We start from the raw sequence: 24,959 nt of genomic DNA, 5'->3' as shown, positions 1-24,959 counted from the left end.
CAAGAATGTTTTCACAAAATGAAGAAGGCAAGAGAAAGGCAAAAGTGGACATTGGACTTCTGGAAAATGAGGCTATGGTAGTAGTAATGAGGAACAAAGAAATGGTGATAATTTGGAGATGCCAATGTTGAAATGGGGTGTACAAAGTTGAAAATCACTAGCTTTCGGAGCACTGTTCCTTCATCAGGTGGTAATGAAGGACAGTGCTCCTAAGCTAGTGCTTCCAATTAAACCTGTTGGACTATAACCTGGTGTTGTGTGATTTTTAAAGAAATGGTAGAGGAACTAAATACGTATTTTGCATTGTTTTCCAATGGATGTACCAGTATAATACCAGAATCTCAAGGAAGTCAGTAGGCAGAGATGAGTGTAGTGGCCATTACTAAGGAGAGGGTACTAGGGAAGCTGAAAAAGGTCTGAAGGTGGATAAATCACCTTGACCAGATGGATTACATTCCAGCTTTCTGAAAAGATAGCTGAGGAGATTGTGGAGGCATTGGTGGTGATCCTTCAGAAATCAGTGGAGTCAAGGAGGGCCCTAGAGGCCTATTTGAAAAGGAAAGGAGGCAGAAGACAGGAAAGTGTAGGGTGTTGAGCCTGACCTTGGTCGTTGATAAGGTTTTACTGTTTATTATTAAGAATGAAATTGCAGAGTATTTGAAAGTGCATGATAAAATAGGGATGAGTCAGCATGGCTTTATTAAGGGGAGGTAATGCCTGAATGAACAAGTTAGACAAAAGGAGTGCCACTGGATGTGATCCATTTGGATTTCCAGAAAGCCTTTGACAAAGTGATGCTAAATAAGAAAAGGACCCACAGAGTTGGGGGCGAGGTACTGATATGGATAAAGGTCTGATTGACTGGCAGAAGGCAAGGAGTGGGGATAAAAAGATTTTTTTCAGAATATCAGACAGTGACTAGTGGAGACCTTATTGAGATCACAACTATTCACATCATACATTAACAATCTGGATGAAGGAACTGAAGTTGCTAAGTTTGCAGATGACACAAAGATAGGTAGCAGATAGTGTTGAGGAAGTGGGGATGCAGCAGAAAAATTTGGAAGGGCTAGAAGTGTGGGCAAAGAAGTGGCAGATGGAATACAAATGTGTGAAAGACTTTGGAAAGCAAAAGCACAAAGGGAATTGGGAGTCCTAGATCAGGATTCTCTTTAGAACAACATGCAGGTTCAGTTGACAGGTAGGACGGCAAATACAATTTCAAGAGGGCTTTATCACAAGAGCAGAGATGTATTGCTGAGGCTATATAAGACTCTAGTCAGACCAGATTTGGAATATTATGGGGGGTTTTGGGCCCCATATCTAAGGAAGGATATGCTATTGATGCAGGGGATCCAGAAGAAGAAGTTTATAAGAATGATTCCACAGAAGAGGAGCTTGTCAAATGAAGAACAGTTAAGGACTCTGGGTCTGCACTCAGAGTTTGGAAATGAGGGGGAATCCGATTGAAACTTACAGAATATGGAGAAGCCGGGATACTGTGGACAGGGAGATAAGGTTTCCACTAGGAGAGGCTAGGACCAGAGGTCACAGCCTCAGAGTGAACACAAAACATAGAACAATACAACACAGAACAGGCCCTTCGGCCCAAGGGACAAACCTTTAAAACTGAGAGGAAGAGGAGGTATTTCTTCCACCAGAGAATGGTTAATCTGTGGAACTCATTTCTGCATAGGGCTCTGGAGGCCAAGTCTTTGCATGTATTTAAGTCAGAAAAAGTAAGGGGATTGGTAAGGGGATCAATGATTATGGGGATAAGACAGGAGAATGGTGTTTAGAAACCTATTAGTCATGACCAAGGGCCGATGGGCCGAATGACCAAATTCTACGTCTTAATCTTATGTGAGGTTCCAAGTGCTGACTTTTGAGCCTCAACTAAGACGAAATGACATATTGAGCTTTCAGCTGAAGGTCAACTTTCAGCTCCACCTAGTCTATATTTACTTTGAAAAAAAAGACTTGTGACAGTAAGTTCAATCATGGCAAAACCCAAACACTATAAGAATCATGTAATAGATTGCAGGCCAAAAATATAAGCATAAATCCCTCCATTTTTGGTTGCAAATAAAGAAAATTCCAGGAGCTTTACCTTTGTGGTGTTTGCTGGCTGACAATAACATTAGCAGTTTCTTGGAGATATATTTCCCAATCTGTCTCAGGAATATCCTGATCTGCTATAAATGGATATCTAAAAAGAGTATAAAAATGCATTTACAAGTAAAATCAAAACAATCTCAAGTCTCTCATTTCTGTTCTTAGGAGCAAATGCACAGTAGTTAAATTAGTAGAAAATTATGCATTTTCAATTTTGCTACTTTAAAATGTTCTAAAATGTGTGTAATGATGAGTATTTTCAAAATGCATGAAATCACAAAGCGTAGCATGACGGGATGGCAGCATAGCTGTCACTATAGTATCATTATGTTATGAAACAAGTAATAGATGCATGTCTCAACATGTAGTATTTCTTCCAGATTGCGATAGTTGCATTCTTGTGCCACCCTGTGCTATACAAAAATTGTGCAACACCAATGCAATTAAAAAAAATGTTGGCAATGTAATTGTGTTATAGCTAACACGTACTTTAAAAGTTTGCATTTTAGAAACAGCGTTCCCTCATCACCAATTGCATTACAGTCAATTTGCATTAATGAAAGACTACTTATAGCAGAACTACCTGTAGAAGCTTCAGAAGTTGAATTCAGTTACATGGATACATTACCACCTTCTCAAGAGAGGAGGTAAAAACAGTATTTCGACTAATAGTCAAGAATAAATTAGATATATCTTTTAAAAATGAGTTACTTACTGTTGAACCCTGCAGGCCTCGCACATAAGCAATGCTTTTCTCAGGTTGCGATTGGATTTTTCTGCAATTTTCTTACCCAGGTCTTGAGGAAGAACAAGACCTTCCTTCTTACAAACTCCACTCAACACATGACAAATCTGGGAACAGATAAGCATGAATTATCATGTTCACAATGTTGTAAAATATGGTCTAAATGAAGACCTCCAGCCTTAGAATTTTCCAAATATTTGCCTCAGATTTATTTTGCACTTGTCATTGGGTGTGAAGATTAAATGATCGATGTCAGAAACACTGATAACTTTGAAGCATTTAAATGAGAACGCTAATGATCGGAATCTACAAAGGATACAAAGGTACAGTTTTTTTTAAAAATCGACAGTAGCATTGTCTGTGTTGAGCCAATCATTTTGCTGTTAACCAAAGATGCTTCTATCATCCAAGTAATAGCACTGCAAATGAACAAGTCAAATTCCATTGGATTGTATAATATATATATTTGATGTTTTAAAATTCCATTCTGTGAGTGCATGAAATATACATTTATTGTTTGTTAGATTCATTAAGTGAACTGTTACTATGAAAACCCTACATTTTTACTTTGTAGCATCTTCCAAATTCTCAATACAAGAATATATACCTGACTGATTGGTGTGAAAAAAAGTTCTTTGCCTGTGTCTTAGCAAACATTCTTGACAAATAACACCTGCAACAGACCCTAAGAATTTAGTCCCCTAGGTCTAGCAGTTCCAAAGTTATAGTCACAACTCCAAATGCAAAGGTCACATCAGAACTCAGAAACCTCTCGCCTGTTCTGAGCATCAAGAGTGAGGAGCTGCTGACTTGATGACTGTGAATGGGGTGAGGATGGTTGATTGGGAAGAGCTGCTGAGAATAGCTGCAGGAGTGGTACAAGTGAAGGGACTTCAATGTATATGGGGGCAGAGCTTAGGAAAGGGGATGGGACAATGTGTGGGAGTTGGAAATGTGGCTGAAGGTAGGGAGTTAATTGTAAAGCGATAAAAAAGGTCACATTGGGAAAATATGATTTGAGAAACACTGTAATAGTCTTCCTGATGAAATGTTTATACAGAGCTGAAAATGTGTTGTAGCAGGTCAGGCAGCATCCAAGGAGCAGGAGAATCGACGTTTCGGGCATGAGCCCTTCTTCAGGAATCTCCTGCTCCTTGAATGCTGCCTGACCTGCTGTGCTTTTCCAGCAACACATTTTCAGCTCTGATCTCCAGCATCTGCAGTCATCACTTTCTCCTAGAAATGTTTATATAGCCAACTTACTTGGCTCTTCTGATGGGCACAACTGAATTTTAAAAATGTCATGACAACAGGTCACAACCTGAAGTACTGCACACATTTTTAAACTTTTAAATGAGTGTTTTTTTTCAGAAATAAAGGAGAATTACAACAAAAAAAGGATTGCAGATGTAAATTTTGTGTTGTCTGGCAAATTCCTATCTGGGATCCATGGACTGCAGCACTTGCAGATATTAAGCAGTGTGAGAGAGTGAGCGCAAGAGTGACATCAGGATGCTGACTGCCTTCCTCTCTCAGCAGAAGGTCATCTCTTGCAAGCATATTTTGTATTTTTACCTTCCAGGAACATACAAGGACAGAATTAAAAACCTACTGGAACCCTAGTCTATGTGGAAGGAGGTGTGCTAATGAACAGAGGTTTGCATAATATTTTGATTAGCTTCGTGTAATAATGTGCTATGAACGTCACAGTTGAAGAACCACCCTCTGATCATCTCAGTTTCAGGTAAAAGGATTCTTGTATCAGAAGGCAACAGGATAAAAGACCTCAAGCATTGACAGCTCCCAACAAACCAAAAAAAAACACAACTAACAGATTTCAACTAACCTGCAAAAGCCAAGAATTACAATATCAATTATTCAACTACCAACTTTCTGCTGTAATCTTTATGTTCCAAAGCTACCATTGATCTTTTAACTTTAATCTTTATTTGGATTCACATCTCATTTTGTTTACATTTAATACTGAATAAACTCTTAACTCAGGAAGCCTGGTTAAATTGGTATCTCAAAATATTATTTGCTTTGGGAGAAAGGCAGTAACAAACAAAAAGCATCCTTTTTACATTAACCTTGTTCTGACCAACCAAGGGGATGGGTCAGTAAAGGGGAAGAGCCACGTTAAACCTTCACTTGGGAGCTTAATGATTTGATATCTGTTTGGAACACCGATATTTTAGCAATCCTTGCCCAGGGTCTGACTGTAAGACAGGTGGCCTAGCTTTCTAGGATGCATTAAGGCCACTCATTAAGTTGCACTTTTTATGATAATTCTTTCATGGGATGCAGGCATTAATTGCAATGCCAGCATTTATTCACTCCAACTGTCCTGTGAACTGAGAGGTATGCTAGCCTACTCACAGGGCAATTAAGAATCAAACAAACTACTGTAGGTCAGGACTCATGAGGATGTCAGATCAGGTACAGGCTGCTGATTTGCTTCCATTAACAAAAGGATATTAGTGAAGCAACTGGGCTTTTACAGCAATAGATAGTTTCACGGTCAGTATTATTGAGGCTAGTTCTATATTCCAGAACTATTATTAGAATTTAAATTTAAAGCCGCTGTGATTGGATTGGAAATTGTTTTATTGGAGCATTAATCTGGGATTCAATTATTGGTTTTGTGTTTTAAAGATAGTATTATGATAATAACATTCTTAATAGCACTGTTGAAGATTTATTTCAAGATTATTTAGAGCAGACACTTAAAACCTTTTTAAGAAGAGAGAGAAATTTTAAGACATAACAAGCCGGGAGACAGAATAGGACAGTGATATCATATTGCCAAATTTAAGTTTCTACTGATTAAGGGAAAATAAACAGACGCAATTGATTCTTGCTGACCAGTTACAAAAATGAAAACACATTTCACATTTCTTTGTGGAATAGATTTTCCAAAAATTAGGGAAAAGTTACGAGTGTTTTTATATTATGATTAACCACCAACTCTCAGTCCTGTACTAAAAGTGAACGTTATTTGTCTCTTACAATCCCCATCACTTCTCATGCACACGAATGAGACAAAAAGTGTTCAGTCAGGCGACAGAGGCCACAGAACTCAATACAGAAGGGTTCAGACTGAGCTATGACACTAATGATCTATGGAAGTTGAAATTATTATATGCAGCGAATAATCAGGGAAGCATTTCAATTTAATAGATGAATTATGTGGTCAAGTAAAATCCTAAAATCAAGAACTGCATCAAGCCAAGAACACTTACTTCCTCAATGCTGGGCGCAGAGACTCGCACTGCAAGACATCGGCTACGAATAGGTGCAATGACTTTCGATGTTGAGTTACAACAAAGAATTAATCTGCAGGTCGACATGTACTTTTCCATTGTCCTCCTCAAGGCATGCTGGGCATCTTTTGTTAATCTATCAACTTCTGTCAGCAATACAACTGAAAGAATAATTTAAATGAGAATGTTGAATTTATTGCTTTGCTTTTTTCCTACATTGTTATTATAGATTTTGTATCTACATGTACAATTTGTTTATCATGCTGTGTTGTTTTGTCAGAACAAAGTTAAAGACCATGCCAATCCGACTCAAAAGATAGTGTCTTTCAAATTGAATATAAATGAGACAAAGACCAATATTATGGTTCAAAATAGCAATGGAAAAGTTAAGATTGGAAGGACCAAAGGTAGAGAGACAGTAGACAATTTCAAGTACGAAGATTTGATGATATCCAAATTAACACCCAATAATGAAATCCAAGCTAGGTTAGTTACAACAAGCGATGTGGCCAGTGACTTATACAGTGTCTGGAAATCTAAAAGCAACAGCATGGAGCTTAAAAGTTAGACTCTCAGAAGAAAGGATAAAGGAGAGCAGCTTTTGAAATGCCAGTATAATAGAGGATGCTTAGAATCAGCTGGATGTATAGAAAGCTTGGATCAAGAGAAGTTGTTCAGAAACCAAAAAGGATTTCTAGCCACAGTAAGACAGAAGATAGTCAAAGACAAGCATTGGAAACAAAGACCCAAAAGCCTTGTCCTGGCAACAACTGGAGAATTGGAATGTGATAACAGAAGCTCCATTTATCCACCCATTCACCATAACCCGGAATTCCTTTACTGTTCAAAAATCTAACTTTGGCTTAAAAACATTCAACAAGGTAGCCTCAACTGCTTCAATTGGCAGAGCAGTCCACAGATTTGCAATCCTTTGGGTGAATAAGTTCCTCTTCAACTCAGTCCTAAATCTGCTCCCCTTTATTTTGATGTAATGCCCCCTATTCTACCTTCAGCCACCAATGGAAACAACCATCTGTCTTCTAACATATCTATTCCATTAATAATTTTATACATTTCCATAAGATCTCTCTCATTGTTCTAAATTCCAATTAGGATAGGCCCAGTCTACTCACTCACTCCTCATAAGCCAACTCTCTCAACTCTGAAATCAACTAGTGAACCTCTTCTGCATCCCCTCCAGTGCCAGTATATCCTCCTCTCTCAAGTAAGACGACCAAAACAGTACACAATACTCTATACAGCTGAAGCTCCATGTTTTGAATCTCCATCCTTCCTGCAACAAAGGTCAATATTTCATTTGCCTTCTTAATTAATTGCTGCATCTGCAAACCAACTTTGTGATTCATTCACAAGGACATCCAGGTTTCTCTGCACAGTAGCATGGCGGCAATTTTTCACCATTTAAATTGTCCATTTTGCTGTTATTCCTACCAAATGTATGGACTCACATTTCCCAATGTACTCCATCTGCCAGACCCTTGCCCATTCATTTAACCTATCTGTATTCCTCTGCAGGCTGAGTGTCCTCTGCACATTTTGCTGTACCACTCACCTTTGTGCCATCTTCAAATTTTGACACACTACATTTAGTAACTAACTCCAAATCATTGGTGAAAATTGTAAACAATGATGGTCCCAACACTGGTCAGAGGCACACCACTAGCCAACCAGAAAAACAACTATTTATTTCCACTCTGTTTTTTTACAGGGGCAATATACATTAGTTAGGCAGCTCTTTTACATGTGCAGACTGTTGGAAACATTATGCTGTAATAAATCTGGACAGGTTAGGTCAGCCATAATATTCTTGCTATTTTCAATTATAATTTCCTTTTGGCTGAGTAGAAAATCTATTTCCACACAAGTGTGGTAAACAAGGCCACAGGATTTGTCTTTTCTAGACCTTCAAACATCAAGATGGCAACTGACTTGGACTAAAAATTCATACAGAGCATGTTAAGATGGACATAGCTGTTTCCATGGTTGGCGAGTCTAGAACCAGGTGACATGATCTCATGATTAGGGTAAGCTATTGAAATCTGTGAAGAGGAATTCCTTCAGAGGGTGGTGACCTTTGGGAAGCTCTACCCCAGGAAATGTGCAAGTACAATTACCAAGCATGTTCAAGTAGAATTTGATGACAAATGTTATCAAGGGTTTGGAAATGGCGCAGGAATTGGGCAAAGAGGTTAGTGATCAACCACAATCTAATTAATAAGGCACGGCAAGATCAATGGGCTGAGCTGCCAGAATGATTCAACTTAAGATGGTAGTGGTCCAAAGGGTTGAAAAAAAACAATCAATCAATCAAGACTCATCTCTATCAGTCTTTGTCCTGCCATCTGCTGACAATAATGATGTTTCTCCAGAATAAGTGGCTATTTGGCTAGGTGTGAATTCAGGCAAAAGTGGTGACCAGAAGCCAGGCTCCCAGTTGGTTTCAATCTCAAAAATATTCACTAAACAGCCCCATATGATTTTGGCTAGTTTTCAAGCCACAGCTCAAATGAGGAAGAAGATTGTAAAGAAAAAGGAAATACAAAGACTGGATCCAAGAGTGGGAAGAGGAAAAAAGAAGATTGCTGCACGGTTTCAGAAATTATAAAAAAAACTGATTGACCTAGATCAAGAATGCAATGTACAAGGTTCTCAATGATTGCTAGACTAAAGGTCACCATCAAAACAAATCAAGAGCAGGACTGAAGAGGTTTTGCAGAGGTGTATCATTTTGCTCAAGTCTATACACGAGACTTGGATTGGGGGAAAATTGGTGTTTGGTGAGAATTGGTGACCACCACATTAAAAGGCAAGGAGCTGGAATTCTACACAAAGAAGATCAAAGGCTGAAACTGCTGTTGTATGTGCTGAGTGGACTGTCTGACATATTTGTGAATCTTTGAATTTGCTATTTAATGAGCAATTTATATTGAATCATTGGTTTACTCATTAATTCATGCTTAGCAATCGTACTTAAATTTTGACCTTGCCTCGCCTGAGATTGTTTGGTAGATTTGGGTCTTTTGTGTTATGATCCCTTTCGTACATTAGTGAAATCCTTAAATGATTAGATTTAAATTGTACAGCCTCTTACCTTTGAAGTCTCTTTGAGTACTTGTCTCAAGCTGTTGAGATTGTGCTATTGTTTTAATCAGTTCTTGAATAACTACACGGTCACTGGTCCCTGCATCACTGTAACAAAAAAATAATTTGGGTTTCTGATCTGTTTAAGCTAGAAATGTGACAGCTGAAGGACGCACAGATGAAACAAACTTGGTGATATCCAATATTCAACACAAACTTTATTCCTACAAGCTCTGATTGATGTAATTGGTAAGCTATTTAATCAAGGGAAAACGATATATAACCAAACGATTCTGCCCATAAATAGTATCAGAAACTCCAGTTGTTTCTTCCTCTTCCCAAGTCCAGGAAGTTTGCTGCAAATCGTAGTTGGAGCATCAGCACAGATCAGGATTTGAATCTGGTTCCACTAAATAAGATTCATTTTGTAATGTTAAAAGATTAAATGGGACTCTCTCTCTGGACACAAATGTAATATTAAAGAGTTAAACTGCACTGAGTGAACATTTTGGAAGTGGGTGGGGACAACATTCATGCAAGAATGCAAATGACCCCCACTCCAATTGAACAGTCATTTGCTCCTACTCCCCATATTATCAAATTAAACTATCGTTCAATATCTTCCATTAAGAAATGCTTTCTAGCCACCCCCTGAAGCTAGGTATGTCGCACCCACATTGCCTTGGAGAGTCACTGAGTCAGGAAATACGGGGTAATATGTGACTCTGAGGAAGTGACTGGGGATTGTCTTGAGTGGCATGTGACTATGGGGGAGCAGCCAGATTATCTGTCAGTATGACCAACTAACATGTATGTTCTTTGTTCAGTGCCTCACTTTGACTCACCTTCGCATGCATGTGAAAAGGGTCGGGGGGGGGGAAAAAAGAGGGGAGAAGGGGCAAGGGTGACCTAGCTTGTATAAGCTTTAATAAACTTTAAACTATTTACAGAAGTTGGTGCACGCGAATTGCATCTGGTGTGTAAAACCTCAGGAAAAGAACCTAACAATTTCCTTATAAGATATGCCCAGTGTTATTTTTTTACTTACTAGAGAAGCAGAGTAAAACATACGGAGGTTCCTTTGAGAGCCATGCACATACTTGGTTGAAATATCCAACTGAAAATGCATACTAGGACAGTATCAAGCCATATGCATTAGATATAATCAAACAAGTATGATAATATCTCTTAACAAGCTGATAAGAAAGTATCTAGAAATGTTGGTCATCATGTGTGTCTCTGCAGAGAAAAAGCAAAGCAATTGGGAAGGAGTTCAAATTCTCACTTTTCTGGGATCTATGTTTGAATTCAAACAGGATACCAGAAATGGCCTTTTTGCTAGCTCAAGGGGTATCATGCAAGACTAGATCAATTAGTTCTGAAAGTTACTGAAGAGAGAGGCATGTTTCAGAAACTTTTCAGCTTGCGCTCTTCAGGACAAACCCAAAAATGACAAATTCAAGTACACAATTCAAGGCATAGTTTGGTTAGAAAGACAACTCTGGCCAAGGCCCTACACAGAAAGCAATGGGAACTACAAGTTTCTCATTTTTCTGAATAATTTAAAAAAACCTGTGTAAGCCTTGAGTATATTCCTTTGTCATAGTGAACAGGTACTATGAATGTATATGATCCACGTTGAGACTTCAATTGATTTTAATGTAGCTATTACTGCACTCAGCAAGTGCTGCCCAATCATGGAATCACATCCAAGCGTGCCAATATTTGTTTGCATTTTGCGAGTTAAATGAATAGGTCAAACATGAACAACTTGAGGAATATTAAATTGACTATATAGACTTCTGAAGTTCAAGACAAAATGCCTACTGTTATATGCCATTCTGAACTATCCTGAATGCACTAACAACTACACAAACAATTTAAGATGATCAGTTGAGTTGATAACATGGTTCATTTACATTTGCTGGAAACAAGAGTCAAATACACTCAACAAAAAAGTTACCAATCAAAAGAAGACATTTATCTGTTAGTGTGAAGGGCAAGGCTAGTAGGAGTAGGAATTCTGGATGACTAGACCAACTGAGCTCTGGTCAAGAAAATACTGGAAGCATAGGTCAGGTATAGACATCTGGGATTGAGTGAACCTCTTGAGAAGTACACGAGCAGTAGGAGTGAACTTTAAAAGGAAATCAAGAGGAGAAACATGGGACATGAGAAAGCTTTGGCAAATAGAACAAAGGAGAATCCAAAAGAGAGATTCTATAAGTACAGTAAAGGCAAAAGAATAACTAGGGGAGAATAGGACTCCTTAGAGGTTAACATGGCCATCTATATGTGGAACCACAGGAGATAAGAGAGATACAAAACAGTATTTTGCAGTGTTTACTGTAGAGAAGGACATGAATGCTAGAATAATTGAGGAAATATAAGTAGTGGTATCTTGAAAAGTGTCCATATTATAGAATAGGAGGTGCTGGATGTCTTAAAATGTATATAGAGAGATAAATTCCTGAGACCTGATCAGGTGTATCCCAGAACTTTGTGGGAAGCTAGGGAAGCGATTGCTGGGCTCCTTTCTGAGAAATTTGCATTATTTTTACCTATGCGTGAGCTGCTAGAAGAGTAGAGGTTGCCTAATGCAGTGCCATTATTTAAGAAAGGCTGTTTTGAAAAGCCAAGTACTATAGACCAGTAAGCCTAACATGGGTAGTGGGCAAGTTGTTGGGAGGGAACCCAGAGGGACAGAATTTACATGCATATGGAAAGACAAGGACTGATTAGGGATAGTAAAGATGGCTTCGTGCATGGGAAATCATGTCTCACTAAATTTAGTTTTTTTTGAAGGGGTGACACAGAAGATTGATAATGGCAGAGTGGTAAACTTGTTTATATGGGTTTCAGTAAAGCATTCACAAGCTTCTGCATGGTAGACTGGTTAGTAAGGTTGGAGCACATGGGATCCAGGGGGAGCTAGCCAACTGGATATAAAATTGGCTTGAAGGTAAGAGATAAAGGTTGGTGGTATAGAGTTGCTTTTTGGACGAGATGTCTGTGACCAACTGTATGCCACAAGGATTAGTGCTGGTCTACTGCTTTTCCTCATTTATGTAAATGATTTAGATGTGAATATCAGAGTCATAGTTAGTAAATTTGCAGATGACACCAAGATAAGTGGTGTAGTGGACAGTGAAGATTATCACAGGGTACAATGGGACCATGATCATGTGGGCTGATGGGCCAAGGAGTGACAGATGGAGTTTAAACTTAGATAAATAGAAGTGTTGAATTTTAGTAAGGCAAATTAGGGCAGGACTTATACACTTAAATGGTAGGGTCCTGGGGGACTGTTGCCAAACAAAGAGGTCTAGGGTTGCAGGTGCATAATTCCTCGAAAGTAGAATCGCAGGCAAACAGGGTGGTGAAGGTAGCATTTGGCATGCTTGCTTTCATTGGTCAGAACACTAAGCACAGATGTTAGATGACTTCATGTTGTGGCTGTACAGGACACTTTTAGATTACTGCGTAAAATTCTGGTCACTCTTCTATCAGAAGGATGTTGTGAAACTTGAGAGAGTACAGAAAAGATTTACAAGAATGTTGCAGGGACTGAAAGGTTTGAGTTATCAGGAGAGGCTGAATAGACTGGGGCTGTTTCTCCTGGTGCACTGGAAGCTGACAGTTGACGTTATAGAGGTTTATAAAATCACGAGGGGTACAGATAGGCAGAAATGCCAAGATCTTTTTCCTGGCGGTGTGGGGGGGGGGGGGCAGGAATGCAGAGGGGGTCCAAAACAAAAGGGCTTAGGTTTAAGGCAAGAGGGAAAAGAAAGATTTTGAAAACGACCTGCGAGGTATCTTTTTCAAGCAGAGGGTGTTGCGTGTATTGAATGAGCTGCCAGAGGAAGTAGTGGAGGCTGATACAATTACAACATTTAAAAGACATAGATATTGGAGTAAGAAGAGTTTAGAGGGATATGGGCCCAAATGCTGACAAATGGGACTAGGTCAGATTAGGATGTCTGGTGGCATGGATGAGTTGGACGAAATGGTCTGTTTCCTTGCTATATGATTCTATGGAATCAACACACAACTTTCATACATTCATATTTATGTAAAAGTGATTCATAGGGACAAAGATATTTGGCAGAGGAAATAAGTACAACTGGATATATGGTTCTTAAGAAATTGAGCAGGACATACAGTTGTTTCTGTTCATTATTATTATTATAATAATAACATTTCACCAGGGCACAACCTCAAAGCCTAAATTCCAGTGGATGCTGCAGCACATTGGGCTATGACATAATAAACACTCCAGTATCATCATTTACACACAAGAAATCTAGAAACTGATGCACCCTATGCTTCCATAGTGTGAATTGTAAGTATTAGTGAAGTATAAAGGCTTTCACCTTGTTTCAATCCTCACAAATTGACACACATCAGGAATAATGGAAAATTGGCATCAAATAGAGTACATAGCAAACACAAATTTCAAATGTCAACAATAAAAGCATTTTCAATTTGCCAGACAGACCTCACCATTTTTAGACTAAGACTCTTACAATATCAGATAACTGAATAAATGTTTCATTATTTTAAGCACCTACCTTGCATTAACTTCAAGATGATAGTTGCTTGCTATTGTGCTTATTTCCAGCTTCTTTTTGGATGGTGTCTGCAAGGATGCAGAATAAAATAGTCAGAATTTACAATATGAATACTGCATGCCAGTTTGATTTGTCAGAGTTCGACCATTAGTTTATAGGAACAACTTTTGTCTATCCTGAATTTAAAAACTCAATGAGCCACCTTCTTGAACCTTTGTAGTATGTGAAAGGATACAGTTTGATGAGATTGGCAAAAAGACAGACAATGGATGCCCTTGATTAAAAAAAAATATAAGATTAAGGATAGAGAAAGGATCCCAGTTCAGAAAATTCAGAGGCAGAATTAGTTTGGGCAAAAAAAATTAGAAACAGCAAGGGGCAGAGAATATTGAAAGAAGTTGCATACAGGCCATCTACACTAGGTAGGAGCTAGAATTGTTGGCTACACAAATCAGTAAGTTAGATGCACATATATAGTCAAATACAGTGATCAATGAGGGGCTTTAATCTTCATACAGGATGGGAAACCCAAATATGCAGAGGCAGTGAGAAGTACATGGACGTACTCAAGTTAGTTTTGTGATAGTATGTTGAGGAATCAAGGAGGGAAGAGTTACTTATGATCCCAACCTAGTAGTAAAAGAGCCCTGTTGGGCAGCTGTTCCCAAACTATGCCTCATGACCTCAACTCCACTGTACCCACATTAATACAAACACCAAGGCAGCATCTGGTTCTACGTCTCTCACCACTGCTTTCTGGACTAGGGGTTCCTACTGCGGCCGCTTCAGACTCTTTTGTCACCAGGGAATGTAAAGAGAGATGTAGTAAAACTTTGGTCACCAATAAACATCGCATGTTACATTTCATGCCTTTTCAGAAGCGTTCAATTTTTTTCAAAGCTCAGCCCAGACCATGAACACTGCATTGATGCCTCCAATAGTTGAACTATGGCCTGTTTGAGCCCCACAATTATCATTCTGACAGTGTAGAAAAGTCTGGTGTCCAAATTTTACCATCTTAAGATCCTCAAGGGTTATGCACTGGAGTGGTTCACATGAAGTAATAGATTGTGAAGTAGACGAAATAAAATAACATATACAAAAGTCCATCCAAAGTCATACATAGGTCTATAATACACAATTTAGTTATATTTTGGAAAGTTACAATGTTACTTTATTGCTATTGAGTTTTTGGTGCCATTGGGATTCGGCTAACATTAAAATTTTAAAATGGAATTATATTGGACATAGTTTGGCAAGCACTGCTTATAGGAGTTGATTCAATTGAAAGTAGTTTGGTGAAGGCTAAAAATACAGGTCTTAAATCTCAAAGCAAAACTACATGGGCACAGGTGGGAGAGATGGCTAAGGTAGATTGAGGAATATTAAAAGTGTGATAGACCAATAATGGCTAACATTTAAAGAATTTACACATTAGTTCCTTTAAGGAACAGAAATCTCAGAAAAAAATGGTCCAACTATAGCTTCTAAGGGGAGTGACGATAATATTAGGTAAAATAAATAATTTTGCCAGCAAGATGAATAAGAATGACAGAGAAAAGTTTAAAAGTAGATTGCTAGTATTTCCATAAGTAACAGATTAATGGAACTGTAATAACAATATGTTTCTGCCTAAGTGGGAATTGTTGTTGGATGTCCAATTTAAAGACGAAGTCCACTCAGGACTGCAAACGTCTTCCATGAGTCTTCATAAGACAACAGGAATAGACTGCTCAGCCCTTCAAGACAGCACTATATTGAAGCACTAATGATCAACCAAAACATTTTTACCCATGCCATCCTAAAATCCATTAGAAACCTAAATCAATTGGACTTGAAAATACAAATAATCAGCTTCAACAGCCAAGACATTGGAATTCAAAGATTCACCAAGTGAAGAAATTCTTCCTCCTCTCAATCATAAATGGCTTCCCTTTATCAGAAATCCCACTAGCCAGAGAGATCTGTATCTACCCAATCTAACCCTCTAAAGAATTCTGCAAGTTTCAATAAGATTACCTCTTATATCTGATAGATTGAGAGACTGGAACTGTAGTTCAAATGACAGTCCTGCCATCTCAGGAATCAGTGGCAGTGAACAAGTTTTCCTTTGCAAACACTGCTATTTAGCAATCAACAGCCTTTCCATCATTTTGTTGAAGAGGAGTTTGGCAGTGCAGTAATTGGCTGGCATTTGTCTTGCTTTTTGTATACAGGTTACCCCGAATGAGTAGTTACTAGCATTGAAGTGTACTGCAACAACCTAAAGACATGATTAGTTATATTTAGTGAGAATAATTGAAATGTTGACAGGGTGCATAGTCTATACAGTATCCAGTGCCTTCCAGAGGAAGCAGAGATGGATCATCCATTCAGAACATTTCCATTATCTAGTGATCAACCTGATCCTGAGATTTGACGACAGAATTAAAGATATATCAAACTAAATACCTACAACTTGTAGAACCCAATTCTGCTGAATTTTTAGGCTGCTGAGTTTTTTGCTGTAGCTGGACTATGGTTCAAATGCAGTTAACATTATGGTAGTGTTCACCGTTTAAAAGTTGTATATAACATGAAGACAGGACTTCATCTCAACAATATCAGTGCAGTGATCATCAACTAATACAACTGACAAACATATCTGCAACAGGTAGACTGGAGAGTTATGTAAAGTAACCTTTCTCATTTGCTAATTCTCAACAGTTGCTAACTGGGCTTGTAAAAGTTATGTCCTTCAGTAACCAGCAGTGATGTTTCCAAGTCACTTTTGGTGATGTACAATGAACTTCCACAACAGTACATTGTGTCACTGCTCCCCACAATATTTCTTCTGACCAGTGCAAGAACACATTATTCAGCTGAGGAAAAGTGCTGCATAGTAAGCAGGAGTCTTCCATGCCTATATTTAACTTGCTACCATAAGACTTCATGTAATCTGCAGTCCACATTCAATTTATTGCACAAGTCCTCTTCCTCACTGTAGAATACCGTCACCACCTTGGTGTTAGAGAAATCTGGGATTTGGTTGAGTGAACGCAACTCTCTCAGGCTGTACATGGCTCATCTGTGGGAGAGCACTCCCAATTTTTATACACATTTCCAGACATTAGTTAGGACAAATGAGAGAGGTTGACAGGGCTGCATTGATCTTATAACTTGCTGATGCCAGCTTGATACCAGGTGGTCCATCTGGCTTTGTGAAAGTTTATTTACAATCTGAGTCAACTGGGTGGCTTGCTTAGCCATTTCAGATGCAAGTTAATAATGCACCACGCTGTTATGGGTCTAAAGCCAAACATAAAGTGAGACCAAGTAAGGACAGTAGATTATCTTTTTAAATAACAATCATGCAGTTGCCTTAAGGGGCAGCAAATAAGTCAAAGCTACAATCAGTTCAGCTTTGATTTTATTGAATGGTGGTGCAAGGTTAAAGGGGTTAAATGGCCCACTCCAAATTACAGTATCATTTAAGTTCATGAATACTGATCTTTGAAATGAATTTTGAAGAAGATGATTACCTGAAATTAAAATCTCCTAGCTGCCCTGGTGGGATCTGAATTCATGCCTTAAATCATTAAATTCAGAGGCCTGAATTAATAGCACTGTAAAATAATCATTAGTCTAGCATATACTACAACAACCGATTGCAGTGCAACGTAATCATTACTTCTTCCGAAGAGCACTTAAAAAAAATCAATAAGATACATTCCATAACTTCTTCTAAATTCAAAATTTGGATCTGGTGACAGGAAACAAAGCGGATCCCAGTCTTCTCACAACTGAAAATACTGTGGCACAGTAATTTGAGGAAACATTCAACAAGCTTTGCAGTACCCTTCATTTTATAGAGGGAGGCACAAGACAAAAGCATGGAATTCAAGAATACAGAAATCAGCAGTTAGCCTAAAAATCACCGGCAGCACAATTAGATTACAGGTAGAAAACATATTCATATTCCCACTCCGATCCCATCCAGTTCCCACACATTTGAAGGGAGGAGTTAGTGTTCAGATAGTTGTGGACCCTGAATCCCTCATAGGGATTGGGAAATCTGCTGATTGGGATCATTGAAGGCAATATGCAAGATCACAAATTTGCAGCATTTAAAACAATTAAATATACTACACACTAATTTTGGGAGCAAGCACCATGTTGGTTGACCAGTAGAATCTGCTTTAGAATCTCACAGATTTGTAGAGATGACTAGATGACAATATACAGTATTCCAAACTGATGATGCTAATAAGAACAGAAGTCATTTAGCAAAACTTCCATAAATAACTGTTCCTATGGCACTTGCAAAAACAGAATTTTCAGTTACTTTGCTCAAACTGCGGTGAAAACAAAAACACTGAATATGTAAAAAAAACATTCAGATTATTCCCCAAACATACCTAAATTCCAGATTAAAATTATATTGATTCAAAATAGCTGCTATTTGCTGATAATTACATTCATACACACAATCCAATTCCTTACTGTAATTGTTTGGTGCTCAATCCTTAGCTTCTCTATTCCTGCACCATAAAGCTCCCGAAGTAAACACATTATCCTAGTCTTCTTCCCTGATCCTGAAGGTCCATATACCAGCAAGTGAGGGAAGTCACCACATTGAACCTGGTGGAAACAAAACAAAGATCACTAAGTAGCCACTGAAATTCACTTGATAAATACAGTGAGATGATACTATTTTGATCATTATTTGAAAATCGCTGCTTAGAATAAAAGTAGTGGCTAACTCATGTAGAATTAAGTCCAAAGAGCCAAAGATTTTTTTTCCCCCAATGACAGTAATGCATATTGTTAGGAACATATTTTAAAAATCAGATTTATAGCACAGAAAGCAGCAATTCATCACACCATCCTTGATCCGTTACTTTTAGACCCATCCATTTGTCCTTCTCATAAAACTGTTTTAAATGCATATTTTTTTGAAATATTCGTAGAAGTCACTCTCAGTTCTACTGCACTTCTGTTTTGACCATATTTTGAAAATACTTGTATGGAAATAGAACATTTTAGGAGGTTCTTAGATCATGAAATACACTAGGCACCATTTTTTTGATTTCACAAACTTGAAAATTACACCCAAATACAGGTAGACAAGACTTTATCCGAAATCCAAAAAGCCCCAAAATCTGAAGGTTGCTTTGGTAAAGTTTTTTTCTCATTAACAAGATTGTTTGGCGTGCAAACAGTTAACCCAACTCCACACCCACTTAATGCATGTCACTCAGATGCGATGTGGGTGGGCATGGCCCAGCACTTGCAGGCCTAAATTCTGTCTCAGGGACTGTAGTACTCGGTGAGTCTGCTGTTCGGTAAGATTTTTAAAAAATTTCACTGTCAAACTATCATTTATTCCAAAATTTGAAAAATTCTGAATTACAAAAATGAGGTGCTCCTGAGTGTTTTGGATAAAAGATTATGTACCTGTAGGTATAATGGTCAGCAAACTGAAAAAGAATATTTAAGAAAGGAAAGTATTGTGCAGATGGTAAATGCAGTTAAATGTTGAACTTTCAAGCAATCCATTTACCTGTTTCAAAAGGAAAAGAAAAATCTTGTTTTGCACTTAACCACATCACGAAAACTGAATATGATCACTGCTCCCCAAAGCATTCTTCAGTATAAAGTTTCCAAATATCTGTCTCATTGCATATCATCTTGTCTAAAACAGCCTACTGCTTAGATGGCTCCACATATTTGTTCCATCTTGGATGCATTTCACGAACTAGTCCTCAGACCTATTGTGGTAAGTGAGAGGATTGGGCAAGTTTTAAAAAAACCAATAAAAATTGACCAAAGCACAATAAAGACAAGGAAAATAAACAAATTCCTTTTGAGGGAAAACTTGCAAGTGATGTCAAGCTGGACATCAAGAGCATCTCCAACTACATTAAAAGAGTGAAGTCAAAGTGAAAAAAAAAAGAGGTCCCTTCAAAAGTGAGCCTGGGCAAATAACAATGGGAAACCAAGAAATGGCAAAGGAGTTGAATAAATATTTGTAAAAGTCAATCTTCACAGTAAAAGACATGAATAGCATTCCAAACTTACTAAAAAGATTCAAGGGGCAAAATGAGGATAGTAAATAAATACAATCACCGTTTCACAAGAGAAAGATGTGCCAGGGAAGCTTGTCTCATTGCACATAACCAGATCTAAAATAAACTGTTCTTGGCATCCGTTCCAAATACACTGAATTTTTGTTCATGGATACCTGCCAATCTGACTATCCCAATTTATGTCAATATTAAGTCACCCATGATGATATACTGACTTTGTTAAATGTCCTCATTATTTCCGGAAATATTCTCTATCCCACAACCTAGGTTCTCTTAGGTGGCTGGCTGGTATTCCTAAGAGTATCTTCTCCCCTTTTTTTTTAAGATTTCCATACCTCCACAAATATGGATTCTACGTCTTCTGATCCAATATTATTTTTTGCTTTTGCATTTATGCCACCCAATGCTATACCATTGCTTCCCTACCAGTCACTTTGAAGTCGTAAATACTGTATTCAGTTTCCAGCTTTGATCTCCTTACAATCATGTCTACTTGGCTGCAAGATTATTCCCATTAACCTGTCTATGTGATGTAATTTATTTATTCTGTTCAAAACTGAAAAGTAACTTGATACATAAATTTGCCCTACATTTGTAACTCAGGAGGCAGACATCAAGAGTAGCTTTATCATTTCTACTATATACAACTGACATAGTACAAATGAGACAGCGTTCCTCCTGGACCAAAGATGCTATATGGACAACATAAATTACATGAGAGTACAGTCATACATAGGGCAGCATAAAGTACATAAGAAAAGTGCAAAACACGCAAGGCAGCACATTAATCCCGAGAAGACAAAAAGGCACAGTGGTGGACAAGTTAGTGTAATAATGAATGAACATTAATAAACTATTGTTTTAGCAGCAATTCATAAAGTCGTGCAAAGAATTGCAGGTGGAAGAGAGTGTGATTATAAAGCGTTAAGGAGCCTGATGGCTTGGGGGAAGAAACTATTGCACGTCTGGCTGTGACAGAACAAATGCTCCGGTATCTTCTGCCAGACAACAGGAGAGAGAAGAGTTTGAATGAGGAATATGGGGGGTCATCCACAGTGATGTTAGCCTTGCGGATACAGTGTGTGGTGTAAATGTCCATAATGGAGGGAAGAGAGACCCTGATGATCTTCTCAGCTGTCCTCAGTATCCATTGTAAGGTCTTAAAATCCGAGGCGGTGCAAATCGCAAACCAGACAGTGATGCAGCCACTCAATGAACCCTCTGTCGAAAGAGGTGAGGATTGAGAGGCGGGGGGGGGGGGGGGGAGAGAAGGTGGGAGATGGGCTTTCCACAACTTATGCAGAAAGTAGAGACGTTTAGGCTTTCTTGGCTATGGAGCTGGTGTTGAGGGACCAGGGGAGATTCTTCACCTGGTGGACGCCAAGAAATCTGATGCTTTTCACGATATCCATAGGAGAACAGTCAATGTCCAGAGAATGGTCGCTTCATGGCCTCCTGAAGTCAACAATCTCTTTAGTTCTGTCCATGTTCAGAGACGGATTGTTGGTTCTGCACCAGTCTGTCAGCCACTGCACCTCCTCTCTGTATGCTGACTCATCGTTCCTGCTAATGAGACCCACTGCAGTGGTGTCATCAGCAAACTTAACGATATCATGATTCGAGCAGTGCATCACTGCACAGTCATGTCAGCAGGGTGAACAGCAGTGGACTAAGCACACAGCCCTGAAGGTCCCTCATGCTCAGTGTGATGGTGATGGTGATGGTGATGGTGATGGTGAAGCTGTTCCCAATCCTGATTGACTGAGGTCTCGCAGTCAGGAAGTCCAGGATCCACTTACAGAGGGAGGTATTCAGGCACAGCAGACTCAGCTTTTCAATCAGATGCTGAGGAGTGATTGTGTTGAATGCAGGACTGAAGTCTACGAACAGTAATCTGACGTAGATGCCCTTCTTGTCCTGGTGGATGAGGGCCAGATGGAGGATGGCGGAAATGGCATCATCTGTTGAGCAGCTGGGACAATATGCAAACTCCAGTGAGGGGGGCAGCAGGGTCTTAAAATGTCTCATTACAAGCAGCTCTAAGCACTTCATGATGATGGGTGTTAGCAGAACAGGGAGGTAGTCATTGAGGCAGGACACTGAAGATGTCTTCAGCACTGGGACGATGGTAGAAGCCTTGAAGCACATTAGAACCATGGTGTAGCTCAGGGAGATGTCAAAGATGTTAGTGAGAACATCCGCCAGCACGTCAGAGCATGCTCTGAACAGTCTGTCAAGGATGTTATGTGGTCCAGCAGCCTTACGTGGGTTGACTTTGCACAGGGTATTCCTCATGTCAGTCACTCTAAGCACAACACTTGGTCACTGGTGGTGGTGGCGGTGGGGTATCTTCCTCACTGCCATGTCATTTTATGCTTCAAACCATGCATTGAAGTTGTTCAACTCATCCGGGAGGGAGGTGTCACCAGCACAAGCAAGTGATGCAGTTCTGTTGGTTGGTAATGGCCTGAATGCCCTTCCACATGCTCCAAGTATCACTGGTCTGAGTGTTATTGAGGAACAAGAAACACAAAGTTTACCAATGGTCTATGCTAATATGATGCATGAAGTGCAGTACAGAGATTTCTTCATTGCAGAAGTGCCACCTTTCAGATTAAATATTAAATCAATGCTACAATCTGCCCACTTGGAAAGATGGTACTATTTCAAAGAGCAAGGTAGTTATACCAAATTTTCTGGAGAATATTTACCCCAAAATCAACATCATGAAAACCAGTTAGCTGAGTGTGGGAGTTTATGGTGTACACATTGGCTGCCATGTTTTCAACACTACAACATACTAAACAATACTACAAAATGCTTTCAGAAGTCCAGTGAAAAGTTCTCCAAACCACATGCGTTTAGCTTTCATTTTGCACTGATTTAATTTCCTGCAAGGTGTCCCTGTAGATAGGTCAGCAAACCTATACATTTACCAAAAAACAGATGGTTTGGGCTTCACTGGTTGATAGCATTTAAATTTCAGCAATAGTAGCATCCCTACCTCTGAGCCAGGTGAACTGGGTTCAAGTTCCACTTGCTTCAGAAGTGTATAATAACATCTTTGAATAGGTTAGTTAGAAAATATCTTCAATATCTCTGAATTTGGTTGAAGGTGGTCGATTTCACCACTCTCCAAAATGGTCTGAGAACCTAAATTTCAAGGACCATTAAGAATGGGCAAATACTGGACTTGCCAATAATGCCCACATCCCACATAAGGCTAAATGAGGGAAGAGACTCAGCACAACTGGAAACAATACAATTCTACCCAGGGATTAGACATCCTCAGTTTAAAAAACTTTATGAAATACAGCAAGAACGGAAAGATGAAGGCAATATCAGCAGAAAACTATCATTACGGCACAGCAATCGGCTTCCTTCTTTGCAGCAGCAATGCTGGCGGGGATAAAATTCGCCACTTCATCATAAACTGCAGAATAAATACAAGGCCGTACATCTCCGGCCTTACTCACTATGTTATAATCAACACCGGAACGGAAAAGACAGAGCACTATCACTCACCAGGTTACGAAGCTGACTGGCCTGCTCCTTATGGTAGTCCAGTTTGCTGAGAGCCGTTGGCCGGTATTTGTCCACCCACAGACTCATTGTCGGTACTCGGTAACCTGCTTCCCGCGCTCACAAACCGCCAACGCGCGCGCGCGCGCGCGCTTCTCCTCAAACAGCCTTCCAGCCACACGCAGCCGCAATACGGTGTGCACGTCACTGATGACAGCCCTCCAACTTCTGCATGAGAACAGGATACATTTCTGGCCTCTTGCTTTCTTTGTACAGTACTTACTTGGAAACTCACAACATCTACCTTTTGTTTTTGCACGTTGCTGCTTCATTCAGAACTCAAAGGAGCACAGTACCTTTCTATCCTCATGCCTTTTTTTTTACTTCTCACACAAAACTAGGCAGTTTGTCATACACATTTGTAATAAGGAGGTGGAAATGTTGATAAGTCACATATGTCTCAACCAAATGCCAATGTATAATGTAAAAGAGGTGTAGACCTTAATCCACACAAGGTTGCTGCCAGTCAATCAAGGGTTTAATGGGATCTCATTTCCACGGTTTGGATGTGGTTAGCTAGCTGCTATGGTGATGTGGAGATCCATGTCATTGCAGTCTGTGGAGTGGACAAGATTTGATCCTGCATGTCCAGTCCAACAAATCTGAGGATTAGTGGTGTGTTAGTCAGGGTGCTGCACAGAGATCAAACAGGGGTCTGCGTCATCATCATTTGGGGCTGTCATTTCAGTTCAGTCTGTGTTGTCATAGAAACAGACCCTTCAGTCCAACCTGCCCAAGACGAACAGATATTCCAACCCAATCTAGTCCCACCTGCCAGCACCCAGCCGATATCCCTCCAAACCCTTCCTATTCATACCAAATGCTGTTTAAATGTTGCAATTGTACTAGCCTCCACCACTTCCTCTGGCAGCTCATTCAACCCTCTGCATGAAAAAGTTGCCCCTTAGGTCTCTTTTATATCTTTCCCCTCTCACCCTAAACCTATGCCCCTAAGTACTGGAATCCCCCACCCCAGGGAAAAGACTTTATCTATTTATCCTATACATGCCCCTCATGATTTTGTAAACCTCTATAAGGTCGCCCTTCAGCCTCCGACACTCCAGGGAAAACAGCCCCAGCCTGTTCAGCCTCTCCCTATAGCTCAAATACTCCACCCCTCGCAACATCCTTGTAAATCTTTTCTGAACCATTTCAAGTTTTACAGCATCTTTCCAATAGGAAGGAGACCAGAAAATCACACAATATTCCAGCAGTGGCCTAACCAATGTCCTGTAAAGCTGCAACATGACCACTCAACTCCTGTACTCTATACTCTGACCAATAAAGGAAAGCATACCAAACACCTTCTTCACTATCCTATCTATCTGTGACTCCATTTTCAAAGAGCTATGAACCTGCGCTCCAAGATCTTTTTGTTCAGCAACAGTCCCCAGGACCTTATGGTTAAATGTATAAGTCCTGCTAAGAGCTGCTTTCCCAAAATCCAAAAACAAAATGCAGCACCTCACATTTATCTGAATTAAACTCCATCTGCCACTTCTCAGCCCATTGG

The 24,959-nt window shown here is 39.4% G+C and overlaps 1 protein-coding gene across 1 annotated transcript in view; it reads right to left on the bottom strand.

Moving 5' to 3' along the window:
* The window catches only part of rfc3 (replication factor C (activator 1) 3), a 35,916-nt gene extending 12,363 nt beyond the window's left edge, over positions 1-23,553 (bottom strand). Inside the window, exons 1-7 of the mRNA XM_060826779.1 lie at positions 23,390-23,553; positions 18,279-18,416; positions 13,797-13,864; positions 9,236-9,333; positions 6,103-6,284; positions 2,831-2,967; positions 2,111-2,209 (exon numbers count right to left, since the gene is read on the bottom strand). Coding sequence (XP_060682762.1) covers positions 2,111-2,209; positions 2,831-2,967; positions 6,103-6,284; positions 9,236-9,333; positions 13,797-13,864; positions 18,279-18,416; positions 23,390-23,476 — 809 coding nt within the window. The 5' untranslated portion in view covers positions 23,477-23,553. The remainder of the gene's footprint in view (positions 1-2,110; positions 2,210-2,830; positions 2,968-6,102; positions 6,285-9,235; positions 9,334-13,796; positions 13,865-18,278; positions 18,417-23,389) is intronic.
* Between the last annotated feature and the right edge of the window lie 1,406 nt (positions 23,554-24,959).

Source organism: Hemiscyllium ocellatum, chromosome 6 (genome assembly GCF_020745735.1).
Source record: "Hemiscyllium ocellatum isolate sHemOce1 chromosome 6, sHemOce1.pat.X.cur, whole genome shotgun sequence".
Lineage (NCBI taxonomy): Eukaryota > Metazoa > Chordata > Chondrichthyes > Orectolobiformes > Hemiscylliidae > Hemiscyllium > Hemiscyllium ocellatum.
Note: the sequence above shows the minus strand (reverse complement) of the source record. Positions and strands in the feature narration are given on the sequence as shown.